At 38.0% G+C, this 23,051-nt stretch overlaps 1 protein-coding gene across 5 annotated transcripts in view; it reads left to right on the forward strand.

The window, feature by feature from the left end:
* Positions 1–23,051, forward strand: part of MTMR10 (myotubularin related protein 10) — a 54,322-nt gene that overhangs the window by 3,501 nt on the left and 27,770 nt on the right. For 3 of the 5 annotated variants that reach the window (XM_038532611.1, XM_038532610.1, XM_038532609.1), the window contains exons 3-5: positions 17,409–17,545; positions 19,142–19,214; positions 19,940–20,082. In XM_038532611.1, the coding sequence (XP_038388539.1) occupies positions 17,534–17,545; positions 19,142–19,214; positions 19,940–20,082 (228 nt within the window). In that variant the 5' untranslated portion in view covers positions 17,409–17,533. Of the gene's footprint in view, positions 1–13,580; positions 13,671–17,408; positions 17,546–19,141; positions 19,215–19,939; positions 20,083–23,051 lie in introns of all 5 variants that reach the window. The other 2 variants (XM_038532612.1, XM_038532613.1) reach the window with 1 other exon arrangement.

The raw sequence follows: 23,051 nt of genomic DNA on the forward strand, positions 1-23,051 counted from the left end.
TAGTAATTGAACAAATATGGAAACTTTAAATTTTGTGCTTTAAAATTTTAAATGTTGGGCAGCCCTGGGTGGCTCAGCGGTTTAGTGCCGCCTTCAGCCGGGGATGTGATCCTGGAGATGTGGGATCGAGTCCCACCTCAGGCTCCCTGCACGGAGCCTGCTTCTCCCTCTGCCTGTGTCTCTGCCTCTCTCTCTGTGTCTCTCATAAATAAATAAACAAAATCTTTAAAAATAAAATAAAATTTTAAACGTTAAGCAGGAACAAATAATATTACAGTCAATCTGTGGTTCAATATTATGGATGCTAACTCTTAAAAATTGTTTTTAGACTTTATTATGAGAGTCATTATAAATATTTTGGCTTTACTTTGTTAATGCTTTTCATCAGACCAGTGTGTACTAAATAATCCTTTGTACTTTGAACAATAGAATTAGTATGTAACCTTTACTCCCTGTGCCTACTTGTTTGAGCCTTAGTCACTCCAGGCATTTAAGAGTCAGCTGTGGGAAAAAGTACTCATCTTGAGTGCCTGGGAGCTATTGAACTTTGGCTTCCTTTACTTTGTCTGAATAAGGCCCTCTTCTGATGTTATGACTTAACATTAATAAACAACAGGTCTTAGGGACAAATGATAGTGCTTGATTTCTTTAGGATTGACTTTTATATTTAAGATATGCTTACGAAAGTGTTACTAAATATCAGTGGGTTTGTAGAACTTCACACTGATGGAGGAGTATCCTTTCTGTAGAATTCACTAAAAACTGACCTTTCTACTAAAAAGTCAGAGTTTTCTGGGGGAAGATAAGAACTTATTTACTGACTGGAAGTGGTTTATGTGTCCTAGAAAGGGCAGCTAAATCTAGATATTGTGGTTCGTGTTACTTTTTCTTGCACTGGCTCTGGGTATGCAAACATGATGGCTCTGGTACCCTGGATTTTGTTTGCAGCTAACCTGTTTCTTAAAAAAACATTTAGCCAATCCTCAATGAATGTGTCTTTTGCCTTCCTTCCTCATCCCTTCTGTTCTTCTTGGCCTTCCCACACACTCCCCAGTTTCCGCCTATCAGGCACCCCATTTTGGTCTGTTTCCTGCTTTCCCTCTTGAGTCGTGTTTCTGACTAGCAACCTCTGTTGCTCCTCCTTTGCCCTGCATCCTACTGCTCTGCTGGTGAAATCTGGAAGACAGGTGGAAAGTGACTGAGGCATTGGTGACCTGAGGACCTGGGCTAGGTGACGGTTTTTACTAAGAGGGCTTAATAATAGAGTTCTTGCCATAGTTATATCAGAAATCAAGAGGAAACTTGGCCAGGTCATCTGTGGCTTTACACAGGCACATGAACAAGAAGTAATTGTTCAGAGATCTAGTATTGATGTTATGCTTTGGCATTCAAGGGTTCAAGCATATCCTACTTTAGTTGCCCAAAGTTTGAGTTTTTACAAGCAGATGAAAATTAGACATGAAATGAATTGTTTGTGTATAGTTACTGTGTGTTCCTTTGGAACTTAAAAAGGGTAAATTTAAAATGATCTTTGTTTCTTATTAAGTGAAGAAAATAGAAGAAACTGGTCATTTAATTTAGACTGTGCTTTATGTTAGTAATTTTCAATTAGCCTGGTTCATGAACCTCCTTGAGATGGAGGTTGTACCTAATTCAGCCTTGTGACCTTGATGTCTAGCATAGTGCATTGAGATGCTGATAGCGTGAATGACTGAAAGAACTCCTCAGAACACCAGCTTGAATTGTTAACCATAGCCATGTGCACATGCAGACAGACCGGCTCTCTGATTCAGTAGTAGAAGACTGTACTATTTTATGCCTTGTGTCTCTGCTGTCTCCCAGAGCCACACTTCTTAAGAGAATTATTATCTATGCCTAGAATTGAGATATAATACCCTGTCAAAGCAGCTAGCTTTGCCTGGGCTTTCTCTCCGTTTTCCCATCATTACAGAAATCTTATTGTTTTAATGATTATATTGTATATGTGTAAAATCAAATCCTTTTGAAAATAGGGAGAGTTTGAATTTTTAAATGCATGTGTGTTCATGTATATTCCAGCATGTATTTGTTAGGGCGAGTACTACCAGACTATCTTCATATAGGTTTTGGGGAGGTGAGGCAGAGGGAGAGGGAAAGAGAATCTGGGCATGAAGCCTAATGTGGGACTCGGTCTTAGAACCCTGAGATCATGACCTGAGCTGAAATCAAGAATTGGACGCTTAACTGACTGAGCTACCCAGGCGCCCCAGACCATGCTCCTATCTTTTTTCAGATAGCTGCTGGACTGGTGAAGCAGTTTACTGAGGATCTGGGCTGGGTGCCTGGCTCTGTGCTAGATGGAGAAAGTGCTAGAGGAGTAGTGTGCCTGAATCACAGCAAAGCCTGTGGACAGGTAGGAGATAGTGATCTGTATCACTGTTTCCCAAGTCTGGCTGGCATCAGACCCAGATGGAGTTTTTACCAGCCCTTGGTCAAATTGAGAAAATCAAGAAAAATGCAGCTTTTCTCCCACAGGGCTGAGTTGACTTAAAGGATTATCCTGTATTCTGAGATTTTGTCCTTCCCACTTTCCTGGTGTAGATATGTTCTCTGTTAAATGATGGTGATAGTAGCTATGGCTTTAAAGAAGGTTTTAAGTTAGCAAAATAAAAGGTTAAGAACTCTGTGTTGGTTGCCTGAATCAGGTAGTATACCTCATTTGTGGAATCTGAACTAGAAACTATTGATGAGGTTTTTATATCATAGAATTTTTTTTTTAGATTTATTTATTTATTTTAGAGAGAGAGAGAGAGAGCGCATGCACAGGTGGGAGGGGCAGAGAGAGAAGGAGAGAGAATCCCAGGCCTACTCCATGCTGAGCACAGAGCCCATTGTGGGGCTAGATCACAGGGCTCTGAGATCATAACTTGAGTCAAAACCAAGAGTTAGATGCTTAACGGACTGTACCACCCAGATGCTCCTCATAGGTACAATTTATTGAGCATTTACACAGAAAACATCAGGAATTTTGTCTGCCTAAGCGTCTTTTCACTTTTTCTGAAAAACTGTACCCTCTATCTTTTGACGCATTGATCTTCCCCATCCCCACACCACCTTGGATTATAGTGTGGCCAGCAAGGATAATAACCCACCCGCAGACTGCAAAAATGAGCACAGTTCTGCCTCCTGATATTTTCAGATCGGTACCAAGGGAAGAGATCGCTTTTTGGTAATTATGCCCGTGGCCATAGCTCCAGAAAACCTGCCCCAAAGAGTAAAGTCACATGTTTTAGAGGCAGAGGCACAATACTGAGGGGGTACTTCTAAAGGTTCAAGCTCCTAGGCTCTATTTCCTTGAAATCTAGCTAACAGAAAAGCCACAGAATTCTTTTTGTAAGCTGTAGGCACACTTTTGATACTTTCAATTAAAATCCTTATTTAATACATAGCTTTCAGGTTACTCTTCATTTCTTCTTGTGCCAGGTGAGAAAACTATAGTTGCACATGTGAAATAACTTGCACAGTATTGCACAGCTAGCAAGGGCAGGCCAGAATTCTGAGCCTGACTCCCAGGCTATGCCTTTAACCAGTAAGCAGCAGGGCCTACCTGACCACACTGGTGACATTAGGGTACAGATTTATGCTTTGGAACTGGAGAGAGGGTGGATTGGATATCTGCCTAGAAGTTCTTTAGTGAGGTAAAAAGAGTTCTGTCCTTGGCTGTACCCTTTCCACAGCAGTGACAGATTTTGACCCAACTTGAGGAGCAACTTTTAATTTTAGCTGCCAGAAAACGGACTGCCCTGGGAGGCAGTGGACTTCCTGTTGCTGGCTGTGCCGAAGCGGAGGCTGGTGAAATGCCAGCGGCTTTGTGGTGAGGTTGGGAGATTTGCAGTAAGTGGGCTTGTTGGCCTTTTCTCTCTTCTAACTCTTGGATGGGATCTTGTTAAGGATCTGCCAGGTAGAAGGGAGAATGGCTTGAAACACTGTGGCTAACAGTAATGAGTTGATTGTTCCATAGGTATTGAATGCATGGTCCACACTGTCTGGTGGAGGAGTAGAAAGCTAAAAGAAAAGTTGGTGTCCGGCCCTCAGAGAGTTTTAGTTCATTGGGGGAAATGCTTCAGAAGAGCAGAGGTTGTGAGGGCTCAGAGGAAGGTCACCAAAGTGAAATTTGGGGTTGAGGGAGTTGTCAGGAAATGACTTCTGCTGGGCATCTCGAGTGCCTCCTGAGCCTCAGCTACTGTGCTAAGGCTGTGTGTTGGCTCAGCTCTTTCCCCCTTGCCATCTGTAATGCCAGCAGCACTTTCAGCATTGAGATTAACTGTTAGGTCGATAATGAATGCACTCATTGTCAGAGTCTTTTGTAATTGGATCAGAAAAGCATACGACCCGAGCCATCTGGAAAATGAAAATAGCTATTGTTGAGTAGATGTCCTGTTTATTTTTTACATATTCACTGTTTAGATCATTTATGTACTGTTCTTGTTTTCTGCCTCACTAATTCGTATTTCCTCACTGGCATGGTAAATCCCTTACAGGTAGATGTTCTCTTTTGGGTGTTTAACATTTTGTGTTGTTTTTTAATACACCTTTTTGTACATCGACTTTAGAGATGATTATAGACTGATTTTTTTGTAGTATTTTAATTCATACCTATGTTGCTTTTAAAAGCCCAGAAGGATGTGTAACTCCATTTTGGAGCTGTGAAGCAGGTAACCATCATGTTTATCCCTCCCCTAGAGAGCCTTCAGGGCTGTCCTTAGGCTGCCACTGCTGTTCCGTGGGCCAGCATTTTGTTGCTCGCTTCCTCATTTCTGACCATCAGTCTCTCTGCACCTTAGCTCCTACTCAGAATCTCTGCCATGAATTTACACGTGTAAATCCTGCTTACCCAAGATAAAAACCCAAGTTCTGTAACCTCTGCAATTTGCCAACACTCCACCTTGCTTACCTGTGCCCTGTTTTCCAGTGTTGATACCTGCTTCAGTCTCTCTGGTTCCTTTCTCTCTCCCAGGTGCCCGGTTCCTTATTTAGGATGTTATCACTGTTGTTATCACATGTCCTATGTCAGTCCCCTTCTGCCTTTAATATTTCCTTCTAGTTTCTTCGCAGGGTCTGCACTTCTAACCCTCCTTCAGCCCGCATTGTGTGTGGCACTTACTGGACATGCTCCTTGATTACAGGCTTTTTTTGTATCGTGTGACCTGCAAAATTGGACCCTTGGTACCCATGATGGCTTCAGACATTTTGTGTTTGTCTTCTATGCAGTTTCACCCTCCCTTAATAATTTTTAGGCCATTTTAATTCCTGAATTTATCTACAACTAGGGTGACACCTGGTCCCACTTTGCCTGTGAGTGTCGTGGTATTAGTGCTGAAAAGTCTCGCATGTCAAGAATCCGCTCAGTTCCAGACGGCCAGTCACCATATGTAAAGCCATATATTGAATGACGCTTTTGGCCTAAACATATTTCATAGGCTAGTTAGCCACTGTATACAGTAAGGCTTTTTCTGTAGCTGTTTTCCAAGCTAAAATGTATGGGGAAATGTATTTTTATTCATCAACCACTTATTTATTGACTTTGTAAATGTGTAAGGCATTACAAAAGGTAACACAACAGGATTTTTTGGTTCTCTGGAAGTTAAAAACTATCTTAGCTATACCATTTTTGGAGATTTATTAATTTTAATTATATTTCCTTGTTTATTTTTATGGGTGGAAGGGTCTTGAGAAAACAAATTTTGGTGATTTCTTGATTCCTTCCCAGGTTGTAATAGAAACTCCTGACCCATCATCTGATTTAGCTAGCTTTTTCTGTGGTGCTTTTTGCTTACCCTACAGTGAAACAAATTTCCTACTTTATCTTCCATGAGGCTTCCCTCCAGAGCTGTGCTGGAAAGTGCTTGGTGGTAAAAATCCTCCCACCGGGGCTGATTGCAGGCTGTCCACTTGCGGGCACAGAGCTGGGGATTGAGGGTGTCGGGGGAGGAGGAACTGGAGGTTCTCATGAGCCAGTGCAAGGCTGACACAGCCCTGCTTTGCCACCTGACAAGCACAGGAGTACAGTCTTTGGGAAAACTTCATGGTCTTCTGGAGTTTTGAAGCTTTTGTTAGGTGTTTTCTTTCTTAGGGCTTTCTAATTTCAGATGCAGCAAGGACCATCTCAGTACTCCTCTATTTATGTTTCTGTTCTCTCTAGGAAGAGGCCTTTTTTTTTTTTTTTTTCCTCCCCTTTCCTGTCTGTAAGCTAGTGTTCTGTCTCACAGAATTGCAGTACTTGCAGTAGCTGCAACAGCTCCTACCCAGTGTTACTGCTTTATTATGGAATATGAGCAGAAAATGATTATGAGAGCTGATAGCCGTGCTACATGATCCAAATATTTTAAAGACTGGTTCCATGTGAACATAATTTAGTGTTATCAAGTAAACCTCAAGCCAGGTTAACTTGACATTTACTTAATTATATGCTTAATAATAAGACCCAAACAGAGCATCTCTCCAGAAGTGCCCTCCTTTTCATCCTCCCCTCCATCCCACCTGACTTCTCTTCCTCTCCCAAGGGTTCATTCCCATTTTCCCCTCTCAGCATTGTGTGATGCTTCAGTTGCCCTAAAAGACCATAGCCCAAAGAGTCCCTATTCAACTTTTGTTGTTGTCGTTACTTTTATATTTCTTGTCCAGTTTTTTCTCAGTTTTATTTTTAAATAAACTTGGATTCATAAAACAGTTAAATAAACTCATGTTAAATATCTTACCTGACATTGTTAAATTTAGCTAAATTAAGAAATTAGCTATGCTATTAACTAAACTTCAACTTTTCACATTTCCCTAGTTTTTCCACTAATGTCCATTAGCTATTCCAAAATGCCATCGGGGTACCATAGTGTATTTAGTCATTATGTCTTCTTAGCGTCTTTAGTCTGGTAGTTTCTCTATTTTTACTGATGGACTGATGAATTCTTGCATATTGGTGCCTGCATCCTTTTGAAATGTCCTCCCTCCACTATCTCCTTCCTTACTTTCTGGCATTCTGGAACTACCAGAGACTCCCTATTCATGTTGAGTTGTCTCTACTGCGGCCCTGGAAATAGCTGTTTCCACAAGGATCCCAGGTTCCTGTCATTGGAGAACGACACACCAAGATCTGTGTGCTGAATGTGCTTTGTTGATGGGGTGTCACTGCTTTTAGGCCTGTAGGGGCCAGAGTAGAAGATATGTACCTGTATTACTAACTCACGTATATACACATCTCTTTATGTTTCTGTATCCATCTGAATTTATATAAAAGTTCTTAAGAAACCATGTCAAGCTGTTTCTCTGTAAAGTATCAGGCAGTAAATGTTTTGAACTTTGAAGGCGATAAAGTCTCTGTTGCAAGTACTCAGCTCTGCTTTTGTCCCCTGAAAGCAGTCATAGACAATACACAAATAAGTATGGATATGTTTCAGTAAGTTTTTTTACATAAACCAGGGCTAGACTTGGTCCATTGGCTGTGTTCAGCCAACCCCTGGACTCATTAAATGCATTCTCCTTTTTGTCTCATTCTCACTGCATTCATGGGCTTGACATTTTACATTTGTGCCGTTAGTAAGAGGATCACATTGCTAGAGAAGGAGGGCTGTCCTTGAGTGTGTGCATCATAAATACAATTGGCTGATGGTACTATGAGGCTGCCATGCCCTGTCTCACAAGACCTCCATCTCTTTTCATTACCATGTCTTCTCCAATTCTCAGGAATCTAAAACAGGCCTGTGGTATGGCTTTTTTTTTTTTTTTTTGAGTAAACTTTTGAGTATAACATACATAAGTATAACATAACATACATGTACATAACATACATACATAACATACATTTAAAGTTACAACTGAATGAATTTTTGTAGCATTGTTTTGAGAGTCCTTGGGTTGATGAGTTTGCTAGTTAAGTGGCACAGCCTGAAATGATATAGGTTATACTTGGTGAATCAGTAGTTGTAGTATGAAGTCAGTGTTACAGGAGTATGACATCTAACTGTGAATGTGAATAATAATTTAGGTGGTATTTTTTTTCTTTCAAGTTAAGCTAAGGTTTCTTGGTGGGAAGAAGGGTTGAGTATTCACTAGCCCACATTCTGATAATTGGGAAGCATTGGGTTCAAAGAGCTATATGGAAGATTTAAATTTTATGTATTTAAATTATTTGATGAATAATTCATTTGATGAATATATATTTTTGTCATTTCAAATTTTTTTCTCATCAGAATCCAGTTAAGACTAGTACCTTGAATCTTTAATTCGGTTTTGGTGCTTACTATTTCTAGATACAGTATATTTAATTTTATGTAAGCATAGAGAAACAAATACTGGATTTGAGATCAGAACACCTGGTTATAAGTTGAAAATTTACTTCTTACTATTTTTTAAATCTCAGGAAAGTGATATAACTTCTTTGGGTCCAAGTCTCTTATTTCTCACACCTTATGGGTTGTTGTAAAAATCAAATAGGAAAAATGTTGAGAAACTCTGATTGGTATATTTTACAACTCCGTATGTGTGTATAGGGAAGCATAACAATTCTGTGCCTTTTTTCTGACTTCATGTGAGTATACCCATTAGTCTATCTCCTTACCCTCTTGGATAAGGTGTAAGCATAATATGACCTGCTTGGTCATATTAAATTTGTGATTTCTCTTCTGTCTAGAGCACCTTCTCTTCTATTGGTGGTATTTGCCTGGTGAACTAGGGAACAGAGAAGTGATTTAATTTGTTCACATCTTCAACACTCATTTAATAGGCACCTACCTTGTGCTAGACATTTGTCTAGGAACTGAAATTTCAGCATTTAGGAAAAATCAGTCCACCTTCTACCCTCATGAAGCATATGATCACGAGGGTGGGACAGGTAGTGATTTAAATATATATATAAAACTGTAGCTGTATAAATGCTAGAAAATACAAGTATATGATGCTAGGATTGAGGAATTTAATCCAGGCAGGGAGATTTAAAAAAAAAAGAAAAGGAATTTCTGAAAAAGTGATTAGGCTAAGGGAAAATATTCTGGGAAATGGGAACAACATGTGCAAAGACCCCATCCAGTGAAAGCAGTATGAGCCTTAGGCATTATCAGGGCACTGTGATGTGAGGGTGAGGAAGATAGTAGCAAAGAGCAAGGTCACAGGTCATGTGAAGCAGGCTTGTCTTCAGTATGGAAAATTACTCAAATGATTTAAGCTGAGAATTTGACATGAGTAAATTTGAATTGAATCATCAAGTAAATGGTAGGTTGCTGTTCTTAAAATAATTTTGTGTATTTTTAAGAACTTTGAATAAGGGACGCCTGAGTGGCTCAGTGGTTGAACGCCTGCTTTTGCCTCAGGGCGTGATCCTGGATTCCCAACATCCAGTCTGGCGTTGGGCTCCTTGCATGGAGCCTGTTTCTCCCTCTGCCTGTGTCTCTGCCTCTCTCTCTCTCTGTCTCTCATGAATTAATAAATACAGTCTTTAAAAAAAAAAAAAAAGAACTTTGAATAAAAGTTGTTATTGCAACTCAAATTTATTATAACAGTTTTATTGAGAGAAAGGATCATTTTGAGACTGTAGTTGCTTTCTTGAATTGGTAGGTATCTGGGGCTTATCAGCAAACAGGTCCTATCCACCACTGTTAAGGTTTTTATGATAAATATAGATGAAGTAGATGAAGTACCCTCACTTTTCTACCATTGACCCTGAAGGACAGATTGCTTAAAAATGTCCATGGGTCTAATTGAGTTTTAGATCTTGAAATTAAGGTTTATTTTAATGAAGACCACACTTTAAATAAATTATTCCTTTCAAGGCACATTATATTTTTATTATTATTATTTACTTATTTTTTATTGGAGTTCAACTTGCCAACATATAGCATAACACCCAGGGCTCATTCCATCAAGTGCCCCCCGTCAGTGCCCGTCACCCAGTCACCCCCACCCCCCGCCCACCTCCCTTTCTACCACCCCTTGGTTCGTTTCCCAGAGTAAGAGTCTCTCATGTTCTGTCTCCCTTTCTGATATTTCCCACTCATTTCTTCTCCTTTCCTCAAGGCAGGTTATAAATTTTGTTTTGACCTCTCACTTTTTTTAATCTGCCCTTTTAACTCTAAAACTGTATTTTAAAGTTTTGTTGCCAAGTAAGTTATAATTTGGGTACAGAGAGAAACTCACTTTGGCTTTATGGAATATACCCTATTTTAAGATTTTTTTTCTAAATTCAATTTATTTAAATTAAAAAACAAAAACCCAAACCACCCATTCCTCCCATCCTCCACCTCTGGCAAACACTAAGTAGTTTTCTGTGTCTAAGACCTTGGGTTGTTTTTGTTTGTTTTTTTTGTTCGTTTTTTAGATTCCACATATAAGAGAGATTATACGGTATTTGTCTGACTGATTTCAGTTAGCATTTAATGCTCCCAAGGTGCATCCATGTTGTTGCAAATAGCAAGATTTCATTTTCTTTTATGACTGAATAATTGAAGTGGAATTGTTGGATCATATCGTAGTTATGTTTTTAATTTTTGAGGAACTTTATACTGTTTTCCAGTGTCTGTACCAATTTACATTCCCACCACCAGTGTGAGGATTGCCTTTTCTCCACATCCTGGCCAACAGTTGTTATTTCTAATCTTTTTGATAATAGCCATTGCAACAGGTGTGAGGTGATGTTTCATTGTACTTTTTGATTTTCATTTCCCTGACGATTAACAATATAGAGCATCTTTTCATGTACCATTGGCCATTTGTATGTCTTCTTTGGAGTAATATTTATTTAGATCTTCAACCCATTTTTAAAATCAGGTTTTTTTTGTTTTTGCTGTTGAGTTGTATGAGTTTTTTATGTATTTTGGATGTTAGCCTTTTATATGTATAACTTCAAAGTATGTTCTTTCATTCACTAGGTTGCCTTTTCATTCTTTTGATAGTTTGTTCTGTGCAGGAGCTTTTTCCTTTGATGTGATCCCACGTGTTTGTTCTGCTTTTGTTGCTTTTGCTTTTAGTGTCCGATTCAAAAGATTATCATCAAAAGCTATGTTTTCTTCTAGGAGTTTTATGGTTTTCCATTCAAGATTCTAATCTATTTTAAATTAATTTTTGTGTATGATATAAAATAGTGGTCCAGTTTCTTTTGCACATGGCTACCTAATTTTCTAAATACCATTTATTAAAGAGACTGTCCTTTCCCCATTGTATTACCATTGGCTCTTTTGTTATAGATTAGTTGACTGTGTGGGTGGGTTTATTTTTAGGCTGTCTATTCTGTTCCATTGATGTATGTGCCTATTTACCAATGCCATATTATTTTAATTACCATAACTTTATAATACAGTTTGAAATCAGGGAGCATGGTGCCTTCAGCTTTGTTCTTTTGTAAGATTACTTTTATGGTTCCATACAGATTTTAAGATTGTGTGTTCTATTCCTGTGATAAATGCCACTGGAATTTTCAATAGCGATTGCATTGAATTTGTATATTGCTTTGGTAGAATGGACACTTTAACAATATTCTTCCAGTCATGGGCATTGGGATATCTTTCCATTTATCTGTGTCATCTTCAGTTTTTTTCATTATTATCTTGTAGTCTTCAGTATACAGGTTTTTCACTACCTTGGTTAAATTATTTCTAGGTATTTTATACTTTCTGATGCAGTTGTAAGTGGGTTTTCTTAATTTCTCTTTCTGATAGTTCATTATTAGTATATAGAAATGTAACTGATTTTTAGTGTATTGATTTTGTATCGCACATCTTTATTGGATTTATTACTTTTAGCAGTTTTCTCATGAAGCCTTTAAGGTGTTGTAGATATCTATATATCTATATATATCATATCATTTGCAAATAGTAACTATTTTACTTCTTCATTTTCAATTTGGATGACTTTTATTTTTTTCTTACCTAATTGCGGTGGCTCAGAGTTCCAGTACTGTATTATTAAAAGTGGCAAGAGGGACACCTGGGTAGCTCAGTGGTTGAGTGTCTGCCTTTGGCTCAGGGCGTGATCCTCAAGTCCCAGAATTGAGTCCCGCATCCATCTCCTTGCATGGAGCCTACTTCTCTCTCTTTGTCTTTGCCTCTCTCTCTATGTCTCTCATGAACAAGTAAAATCTTTAAAAAAAAAAAAAAAAAAAAAAGTGGCAAGAGCATGCATCCCGTCTTGTTCTTGATTTTATAGGGAAAACCTTCCATTTTTCACCACTAAGTTTGTTTTTAGCTGTGGGCTTCTAGCCTGGTTTCGTCGAGTTTTTATCATAAATGGATGTTGAATTTGGTCAAATGCCTTTTCTGCATCTATTGAGGTAATAATAGGATTTTTATCCTTCAATTTGTTAATGCGGTGTATCACATTGGCTGATTTATAGATGTTGAACCATCCTTGCATCCCTGGAATAAATCTCACTTGATTATGGTGTATGATGGTTTTAACATATTATTGAATTTTTTAGTTTGCAAGCATTTTATCAAGGATTTTTGCATCTGTGTTCATTAAGGAAATTGGCCTGTAATTTTCTTGTGTTGGTACTTGATTCAAACTATTGACATTAATAGAGTCCTCAACTATTAATATATTGCTGTCTTATTTCTCCCTTTATGTCTGTTAATAATTATCTTTTATGTATTTAGGTGTTCCTGTGTTGGGTGCGTGTTTACAAATGTTTTATTTTCTTGTTGGATTGACCCTTTTATCATCATGTAACAAACTTCTTTGTTATCACAGTCTTTGTTCTAAAGTCTGTTTTGTTTGATCTAAGTATAGCTACTCCAGCTTTGGTTTCCATTTGCAATGAAAAATCTCTTGTACCATTCTTCTTTTTCAGTCTGTGTGTCCATGCATCTAAAGTGAGTCTCTTATAGGCAGCATATAGATAGGTCTTGTTTTTTTTAATCCATTCACTCACTCTATATATTTTGACTTGAGCATTTAGTCCGTTTACATTTAAACTAATTATTGAAAGGTATGTGTTTACTGCCATTTTATATTGTTTTTTTGTAGTCCCTCTCTTTTCCTTCTGTTGTTCTCTTCCTTTGTAATTTTGTGGCTTTCTTTAGTGGTATGCTTATATTCCTTCCTCTTGATCTTTATTGTGTTTACTATAGGTTTTTGCTTTGTTTTGCAACATGAAGCTTGCATATAGCAATTTATTTCTGTTACAGTCTATTTTAAGTTGATAACAAATTTTATTCCATTGTAAAGCTCAAGGTTATTACTCTTCCCACCCAGCTTTTATGTTTTTGATGTCACATTTTACATGTTTTTATATTCTGTATCCTGTAAGCAATTGTAGTTTTAGTTAATTTTTTTACTTTTGTCTTTTAAACTTAAAATCTTTAGGAGTGATTAATGCACTACCTTTACTATATGTTTATCTTTCCAGTGAGATGTATTCTTTCATATGTGTTCTTGTTATTAATTAGTGCCCTTTCTTTTCAGCATAAAAACGTCCCTTTAACATTTCTTCTAAAGCTAATTTAGTGGTGATAAACTTCTTTAGCTTTTGATTGGGAAATTTTTTATTTCTTCTCTACTTCTGAATGATAACTTTACAGTGTACAGTATTCTTGATTGAAAGGATTTTTTTTTTCTTTCAGCACTTTGAATATATAGTGTCACTCTCTCCTGGCCTGTACAGTTTCTGCTGAAAGGTCTGCTGATAGCCTTATGGGGCTTCCTTGTCTGTAGTAAGTTGTTTTTCTTTTGCCACTTTTAATATTCTCTCTTTGTCTTTAACTTTTGACATTTTTAATTATAATGTGTCTTGGTGTGGGTTTCTTTGGGTTTCCCTTGTTGGGAATTCTGAGCTTCCTGGATCTGGATGTCCTGTTTCCTTCCCCAGGTTAGGGAAGTTTTCAGATATTATTTCTTCTAATAAGATTTCTCCCCCTTTCTCTTCTCCTGGGAGCCCTATGTTGCAAACAGTCCATTTGATGTTATCCAGTAAGTCCTTTAAGCTGCCCTCACATTTTTTCATCCTTTGTCTTTTTGCTATTTTGATTTGGGTGGTTTTATTCCCCTGTCTTGAAATTGACTGATTCTTTCTTCTTTTTCATCTAGTCTATTGTTGAACCCCTCTGGGGTGTTTTGGTTCAGTTATTGTGTTCAACAGCTCTGTAATTTCTGTTCAGTATCTTCTTAGGTCTTCATCTTTTTGTTGCAATTCTCATGGTGTTTATGAATTTTTCTCCCTAATTCAGTGAGCATCCTTTTTTGTTTTCAATTTAAATGCAATTTTTAAAATCTGAGTACAGTTGACACATAATGTTACATTAGTTTCAGGTATACAACCTAGTCATTTGACAGTATACTGTGTAAAGCATTAGTCATTTGCTTTACACAGTATACTCTGCTCACCACGAGTGTAGCAACCATCTGACCTTTTCCACTGCTTTTCCAATATCAGCAACTACATTCCTTATGCTCTGCTTTTTATTCCCGTAAGTTACTCATTCCATAAATGGAGATCAGTATCTCCTGTTCCTTTGCCCAGCCACATACTCTCCTCCCCTCTGGCAATCATCAGTTTGCTCTCTGTATTTATAGTTCTGATTTTACTTTTTGTTTATTTATTATTTTAGATTACACTTATGAGTGGAATCATATGGTATTTGTCTTTCTCAACCTGACTTATTTTAGTTACTGTAATAGCCTTTAGGTCCATCCATGTTGTCTTAGGTGGTATGGTCTCATCCTTTATATGGCTGTGTGATATTCCGTTGTGTGTACATATACCACATTTACCTTATCCATTTGTCTGTTGATGGACACTTATGTTGCTTCAGTATCTTGACTATTGTAAATAATGCTGCAATAAATATAGGGGTATATTTATCTCTTTGAGTTAGTGTTTTCATTTTCAGTGAGCAACTTTATAACCATTAGTTTGAACTCTTTATCTGATAAATTGCTTATCTCTGTTTATGTTTTTTCTCTGAGGTTTTATCTTGTCCTTTCATTTGAAACATATTCCTCTGTTTCTTCACTTTGCTTGACTCTCTGTGTTGGTTTCTATACAGTAAATGGAACAGTTACCTCTCAGTCTTGAAGGAAGGGCCTTGTATAGGAGATGAACCTTATCATCTAGCTCTACCCCAGCTCTTTGTTATCTCTTGAACCATCCTGCTTGTCAGTCAGCCTGTTATATTTTTAAGAGCTCTCAATAGTTTAGCGTGTGCCAGGCCTGTCAGTGTTCCAGAGGGGAGTGTCTTGGCACCTAGGTTCCAGCTGACTGGAAGCCAGACTCTCAGGCCTCAACTTTTTAAGGTACGCAAATATATACAGTCTTGTGGGACCCCAAGTGGAAGCCCTACTGGCCACAAGAGCCAGAGAGCTGGAGGTGTACCCTGAGTAGCAGTTGCAAGAATCAGTGCTCCAGACAAGTGTACAAGCTCTTTTCTGGGTAATACCATCAAGGTGGTGAAAGGCAGAGGGAGAGCATCAAGATGACCTCCACAGCCCACTTTCTTTGAGAACGGGTCTGTAGACCACTAAGTGTATGCCAAACCTGAAACCTGCTCTAGCACAAGCAGAGGGGCCTCCTTTAGAAAGATTTGGGGGTGGGGGGAGGTTCCTGTCACCTGCCTGTGCAGCTCCATAGGGGTGGTTGCTTGTCAAGAACCAGCTGTCTCATTCCCACAGTGTCATGGGACCCAGAATGTAAACCCCTTTGGCCACTAAAGCCGGATGATCAAGGGATGTCCCCTGGGCAAAAACTAGGACTCCAGACATAAAAGCCAGGGTACCAGAGGCACCAGAGGCACATAAAGTGCTCCTCCAGGAGACACTGATGCTCTGGAGTGCTGCAGAGCATGAGCACAAAGATAGCACCCACCCTCTGAAGTCTCTGGAAAGGATTACAGCCCAACCCTAGATGTGTATGTAATTAGAAATTTGCGTCTCAGGCCACAGTTGTGTTGATTACCTAATGGTCCTTCTTCACAGGAAAGACTGAGCTTTTGGGTGTGTTGGCTTCCTTTTGTGCCCTGGGGATGATAGCTGTTTAAGAACTCTTTCTCTGTTGGTTACAGTCCTGTAGGACTCATAAGTGTAAATCCCACTGACTACCAGAGCCACGTGATGTAGAGATGTCCCCTGGCAGCAATCACAAAAATTAGGGCTCCAGGCAGAGGTATGAGCTCCTTTCTGAATGACACCAATTATTACAGTCCCATGGGACGAAGAACACAAGCTCCCTGGCCTCCAGAGCCAGGCAATCAAGAGGTGCTTCCCAGTTGACAGCTACAAAAAAATCAAGGCACCAGTTAGATACATGTAAAAGCTCCCTACTGGGAGATACTAGTGCCCTGGAGCACAGCAAAGGGAATGTGTGATACGGTGCTCACTAATCTTTTCCCTGGAGAGAATTCCAACAGCCTCCTAGATAAAGGTGTTAAGTTAGGCGCCTGCCCTTCAAGCTAGTGTTTTAATATAAGCAGGTGAGCCTCCTTCACTTTAAGTCTGGTAAGCACCATCAGCTTACCTCTGACCTGGGCCCCCAGGTATGTGAGTCCAAGTGTCTGAGCCTTTTAAGAGCAATTTCTTGGATCTCTATGGTCTTACGGGTCTTGAGATGCAAGCCTCATTGGTTTTCAGAGTTACATGTTTTGAAGGCTTGTCTCTAAAGGTATATGTTAAAACTTGGGATGCCTAATGTAACATTTGAACCCTTTGCCTCCTCAGGGAGAACCTCCAGGTTTTGTGTTCCATCCTGGTTGTGGGTGACCATACAGGGATGGAGTTTATAGTGAGACTATGTCCCAGTCTCTCCTACCTGCTTGTATATGGTTTAGTTCTCATTTGGCCAATGTGTAATCATCAATCAGCTAGCCTTTAGGGTTGTTTTTTTTTTTAAGAGGAAATTGTCCATATGTAGGTATAGACTCGGTATATCCATGAGAGGAGATGAGTCTAGCGTCTTCCTAGCTTGCCATCCTGAACCCTATTTACCAAAAATAAATAGATTGTATGGTTAATTTTGAGATTAAACCCAAACTCTCTTCCTCATCCCTTAGTAAAGGATTCAAAGACATTGGTTTGGGGTGTAAAGTCACCTGTTAATAAAATACAAATATTCTGTTAAGTAGTACTCTGAAGAAGAGAGTATATTTATTTCTTCTCCAGAATGCCTTTCAATAAAAGATAATGAGGGCAGTATCACATAGTACTAAAGAATGCAGACTGGGTATCAGCCTTTCTGGTTGAACTATCTCAGATCCCTGAGTTCTTCTTGCCTCAGTTTCTATATCTTACACATAGCAGGCAGTGCCTCACTGTTGATGCTGCTGTTATGAGGATGAAAGCACTCTGGTGCCTGGCACCTGGTGAGCCCTCATCGTCATGAAGCAGTCCTCATAGGCCACACAGTGACTGTAGATATTTTATGGTATAGTTGTAGCTCATACAATATTTTTCTTTTTGAAAAGGAGAAATTGTCGTAAATGAAGTCAGTTTTGTGAGAAAATGCATTGCAACGGACACAAGTCAGTACGACCTGTGGGGAAAGCTGATCTGCAGTAACTTCAAAATTTCCTTTATTACGGATGACCCGATGCCATTACAGGTGTGTGTTATTTGTGTGCTGTTTATTTGTGTCAAGGATTTGACTCTAAGCAGTACATATAATTACATAAAGCACAGGTATGGAAAATTATAAAGTCATTATGTGATTAACAGTGTTGGGAATGTATTATTTTAAAATTCAAAATAAAGTGTAAGGAGGATGTTGAGACTCGAGTAGAATTAGTGAGATGGTTGAGTCACCTTGCTTATTTCCTGTGATTATTGTGTAGATATCCTTTCAGTAATGGAGTTAGTATTTTCTTTCTTCCACATCTTTTAAAGTGCTTTTTTTATTTTGCTAGTCCCAAAGAGAAAAGTTTAATTATTTAGCAAATAATTATATAAAGGCAGCACATTTTCTAGATTTCATAGTATTTTTAACTAATTAGTCACTTTTCTGAAACATCAAATTTAGTTTGAAATCCCAAATTTCTAGTATAATTAGAATAAAGAAAAATATTAATGAAATTTTTCTGTAATAACCCTCTTGCCATTTTATGGTCTCACTGGAAAATAGTTCCATTTAATTTTGGTTTTTAAAAGTTCAGGTCTTCATTTGATCAACTTAAAAATTCTGGGCTTTTGCTTGGCTCTTCTGTTTTGATTTGTAAAGTATTATATACTTTTATCCCCTAGACTTTTATTTTTTTTTAGACTTTTATTTATAATAGGAATTGTTCTCTAATATCAGTTGTAAACTTTTGACTGAAGTGTCTGACTCTGGATAAGTATATTTTATATAATCATTCATTAGTTTGCCAAAATATTTACTGTATATTTGTGTGTTTATTGCAAACTTTGGTAGGTATATTGAGACTAAAGGCATTTACAGCTATCTAGTATGTAGACATACTAGGCTGTAGACTTGGGTTTTTCCCTTTGTTTTTAGCTTCATTTTTATTTGGGGCACAGAATTTAAATGAGATGTATGTATTTAAAATACCTTACATCCTATACCAGTGGCAGGGAAAACAAACCAGTGCTCTTCTGACAGCAGGTTAATAGTGTCAACTATGTTCTGAGTTTAAAAATTGGTATAAAGTGTTTGTTGACAGATTTAAAAAAAAAAAAAAACGAGCTATAGTTTGCCTGAAGATTTATATTTCTAGTAGAATTTCTTCTCTAAAAATTACTTTCTAAGGAGTGATTTTCTAAAGTCTCCTTTGTAAAATCAAGCCACTATTTTATCCCTTAAAATCTGATGACTTGAGTCTTTTTCTTTATTTTCTCCATTTGTTTATTTATGATGGATTCAACCAGAACTAGACGTGCAAATGGTTGCCTATGAAGTGACTGATAATGTTACGTATCATGGATATTATAATTGTATTATCTTACACAACTTCATTTCATATTTAAAAGTATGGAGAGATAGGTGAAAAGAGTATGAACACAGCATGTGTTTCTTTCTTCTTTTCATGACTGAAATGTGTTCTAAGATACTCCCTCTTTAGAACTCTCATAGTTCTACAGACAAAAAGCTTTTTGATCTTTTTACATAGCCATCACAGTTTCTTATCACATGTAAAAGTAAGGCTGTTACTACCATTTAAGGTTGTTGGGGAAAGACTTAACATGAACATAATTTTTATTTCAGAGATTTCATTACAGAAACCTTCTTCTTGGTGAGCATGATGTCCCTTTAACATGTATTGAGCAAATTGTCACAGGTATGTAGTATTCTTTACTCAGTCCATAAAAGCTGATTATCTTCAGGAAGTATTGCATAAAGAATCACACTTCTCACATATTTGGGCTGGAATTTTATTTCTGTAGGTTTATGTTTTCCCCTTTTTTGAGTCCCGAGAATATTAATGAAAGAGAAGTCAATAAATTATTTTTTTAAATATTTATTTATTTTAGAGAGAGAGGGAGAGCAAATGTGAGCAAGGAGGAGCGGGAGCGGGAGCGGGAGAGGGAGAGGGAGAGAGAGAATCTCAAGCAGATTCCCTGTTGACTGCAAGGCTCAATTCCATGACCCTGAAATCATGACCTGAGCCAAAATCAAGAGTCAGATGCTCAACCCAATTCGCTCAATTAGCCATGCAGGTGCCCTGAGCTCAATACATTATTTCTAAATGGAAATACAGCATATTTAGCTTTTTATGTTTTCTAAGTATTTTTCCTCTTTTTAATTGAAATTTTAAGCTTAAATGTGCCTAGATGGTGGTGGGTTTGTGCAAAGGTCATTTAATACAGTCTAAAGCAAAATTTTAAAACCAATCCCCCAAAGTTCTAGAAATTGTAGACAAATATGAAAGATTCCAGAGAAGCAGTGCTCAGTGGTGGGTAACCTTCTAATTATTTTCAGTAATAATTTATTAAAGTATACTAAAGAGTGAATAACAGAAAAGAATTTTTACACATTTTTTTTTCTTTATTTTTTCATTTATAGTAAATGACCACAAGAGGAAGCAGAAAGTCCTCGGTCCCAACCAGAAACTGAAATTTAATCCAACAGAGTTAATTATTTACTGTAAAGATTTCAGAATTGTCAGATTTCGCTTTGATGAATCAGGTCCTGAAAGTGCCAAAAAGGTAATACTATTATATCAAGTTTTGGGTTTTGCACTATATTTACCCATATCAGTTCTGTATGGAAGGTCTCTTTTCTCAGTTGCTCAGATTTTTTTTTTTTTTTCGAGTAGGGGAGGTTATCAGGTATCTCCTTAAGTCAAAGCCAAAAATGTTAATAGAACTATTTCCTTGGATGATTTGTGGCTGCTTTAAAATATATTTTTATTGTGTCATGAGAGACATGACATGTGGGCAGAGGGGCAGAGACATAGGCAGAGGGAAAAGCATGCTCCCTGTGGGGAGCCCGATGCGGAAATTGATCCCAGGACCCTGGGTTCACACTCTGAGCCGAAGGCAGAGCTCAACCATTGAGCCACCCAGGCATCCCTGCTTTAAAGTATTCTATGTAGGTTTTTTGTTTTTTGATTTTATCAGCTCCTACAATACTAGAAACTGTGATGTAGAAATTAGTATCTTTTGCATTTAGACCGTTACCAGCTGGTTTCTTTCTTGTTTAGAACTTTAGATAATACTTCAGAACCTCATCAACGAACTAGCTAGATTTAAGGGTTAGGTAAAGGTATAGTTATGGGAGAAGCCTAATAATTATTAGTCCTAAAAAAAAACCTTAGTGAATTAATTTGAGTGCTATTCCACAAGAATAGCTAAAAGCCTAGGAACTTTTTTTTTTTTTTTTTTTTGGCCTAGGAACTTTTTAATTGGCTTTGTTTTTCTCCTGCCTTCTGGGGAATGTTTATTGCCTGCTAGTGGAGTAAGATTCATGGTAGAAATTCCCACTTCCTTCATCCCACATTTTGGCTTTGGCAAAGGAGTGAAGCCAGTTAACCGAATGCCCTACTGGTCTAGTCTATGATGCAGCAAATGCAGAGAATATAACACTTTCCAGGAGAAGCCAACTCCCACACATTGGGAATAAAGAAACAGTTTCTTAGTGAAGTGGAACCTTCTTCTCAGTGGAAATGCTCTGATTCTATAAGTCAGCTTTTGCACCACCCCAAAATGGGTGCCTTTGGTTTCCATAGTTAGTAGACTTAATGCAGTGAATTTTCTGTTTATATCAAAATAAGGCCATCAAAAAATTCTTAAGGCAGCTGTTTTCATACAGTTTGGTGAGGACATTGTATATTTATTTTTAGAACTTCGAATCAACAGTTTCCTCACAGGAGGGTAAGCATAAGATGAATATTTGAATATGCTGGACCTCTGGAACTAGATTATCTAGCAGAGTAATGGTGGGCTCTGTGGCTAAAAGTTTTCAGGTAGAGTCTGTTAGGCCCTCTTTTGGCATGCTGCGTTATTGAAAATTCAGCTAGGTAGCTTTTAAGGCCCTTTTCATCTGTTCAGTTCTGCAGTTTGTGATTTTGGCATTTTACTAATTTGAGATGCCTATGCTTATATAGAAAGACTTGAGGACTAATTAGATAGTAGGCTATATATAAAACATTTTAGCTGAGCTACTTTTTGGGCTTAAATATGTACTTGTAATTTAATCAGTCAGAGCATCAGGAATCTGCTAATGAAAATCTTAATTTCAGGATGTATAGCATTTCAAGAATAGGGACACCATAGAACTTAAGAGATTTAGTTAGGACAGGACTTTTTTTTTTTTTTTTAAGTAAGAAATTGGTACAGTGGCCCAATATTCTTTCAGAAAGTTTCCCTCTCCCACTCTCAATTATATTTCTCGGAGGACTCTATTTCAGTCACTGGAAACCATCATTATTTGGCTTCATTCTTGACCTGCTGGTCATCTTTAATGTGTGAGGCAAATGTGCTTGTTGAGAAGCTAGAGCATGAACAAATGAAAATTGAATAGTGGTACAAAGTAGTGACATAAAAGATGTTTCCACATAAGTGATTAGCTGCCAAATGAATGAAACAGGTAAGTGCCCTGGAAATTCAGGATTGCCCTTGTCTGTTGTCTGCTGGTAAGTGATGAAGGGGGCCGCATGGAACTGTCTGCATAAAACAGCCTCGTCCAACTGGTTATGCCCTTTCCCAGGACCAGACTTCTGACAAAAGTCCTTTCCTATCTGCTTAAAACATTGAAAGCATGTAACCTCAGGCCTGAAAGAAATGCTTTTTTTATCTTCTGTATAGCCAAGTTGCAGGGAGGGGCAGGTGCAGGAAAGAAAATGAAAGGCAATAAGAATATAAATAAAGATTTTATTTATTTATTCATGAGACACAGAGAGAGAGAGAGGCAGAGACACACAGCAAGAAGCAGGCTCCATGCAGGGAGCCTGACATGGGACTCGATCCTGGGTCTCCAGGATCACACCCTGGGCTGAAGGTGGTGCTAAACCACTGAGCCACCCAGGCTGCCCTAAATAGAGATTTTTTCCCCTTGATTTAACGTTTCAGACACAGAAGTTAAGGCCTGTGTGCTGCCAAAGTTTACTGGCTTCATGAGTTAAAAACAAGAATTCTAGCATATTCTTTTATTTCAAGTGAAAGTTTTCATCTAAAATTAGGTAACAGTTGGGAAGTTACAGCTTGATTTTACCTCCCAGAAACTTTGCTAAATTTTCTCTGGAAATGCTCTGATTTTATAAGTTGTTTTAAAATGACCAGATGCCCATTCAGAGTTCTCTGGTGGGTAAAAACTGACTACCTTTGAAATACCAAAAGCATTCATATTTCTGTTTGAAGTATGAAATCTTGAAATGCTAAATTTGTTCACATTTTGTTAAATATTACTCTATAGCCTTCTGGTAGTCTAGTTGGTGTTGCCTAAATTGTGTGAGGACAAGATTAGATGGTAGTATGCTTAGCATTCATCCTGCATATCCTTGGTCTGTCACAAGTAAATAAGGATGTTTGGGACAGATCTATGTAAAACAAAAAGGAATTTGATCTTGCAGAATTGGATGTCTAGCCTCAAAGCATGTTGGAGCTTCCCTTTCCTTTTGAAGAACTCTGTTCAAAACTAAGGGGCAAAAAAAAAAATTCTTTAATGGTTTATCACT

The sequence above is a fragment of the Canis lupus genome, chromosome 3, assembly GCF_011100685.1.
Source record: "Canis lupus familiaris isolate Mischka breed German Shepherd chromosome 3, alternate assembly UU_Cfam_GSD_1.0, whole genome shotgun sequence".
Taxonomy (NCBI): domain Eukaryota; kingdom Metazoa; phylum Chordata; class Mammalia; order Carnivora; family Canidae; genus Canis; species Canis lupus.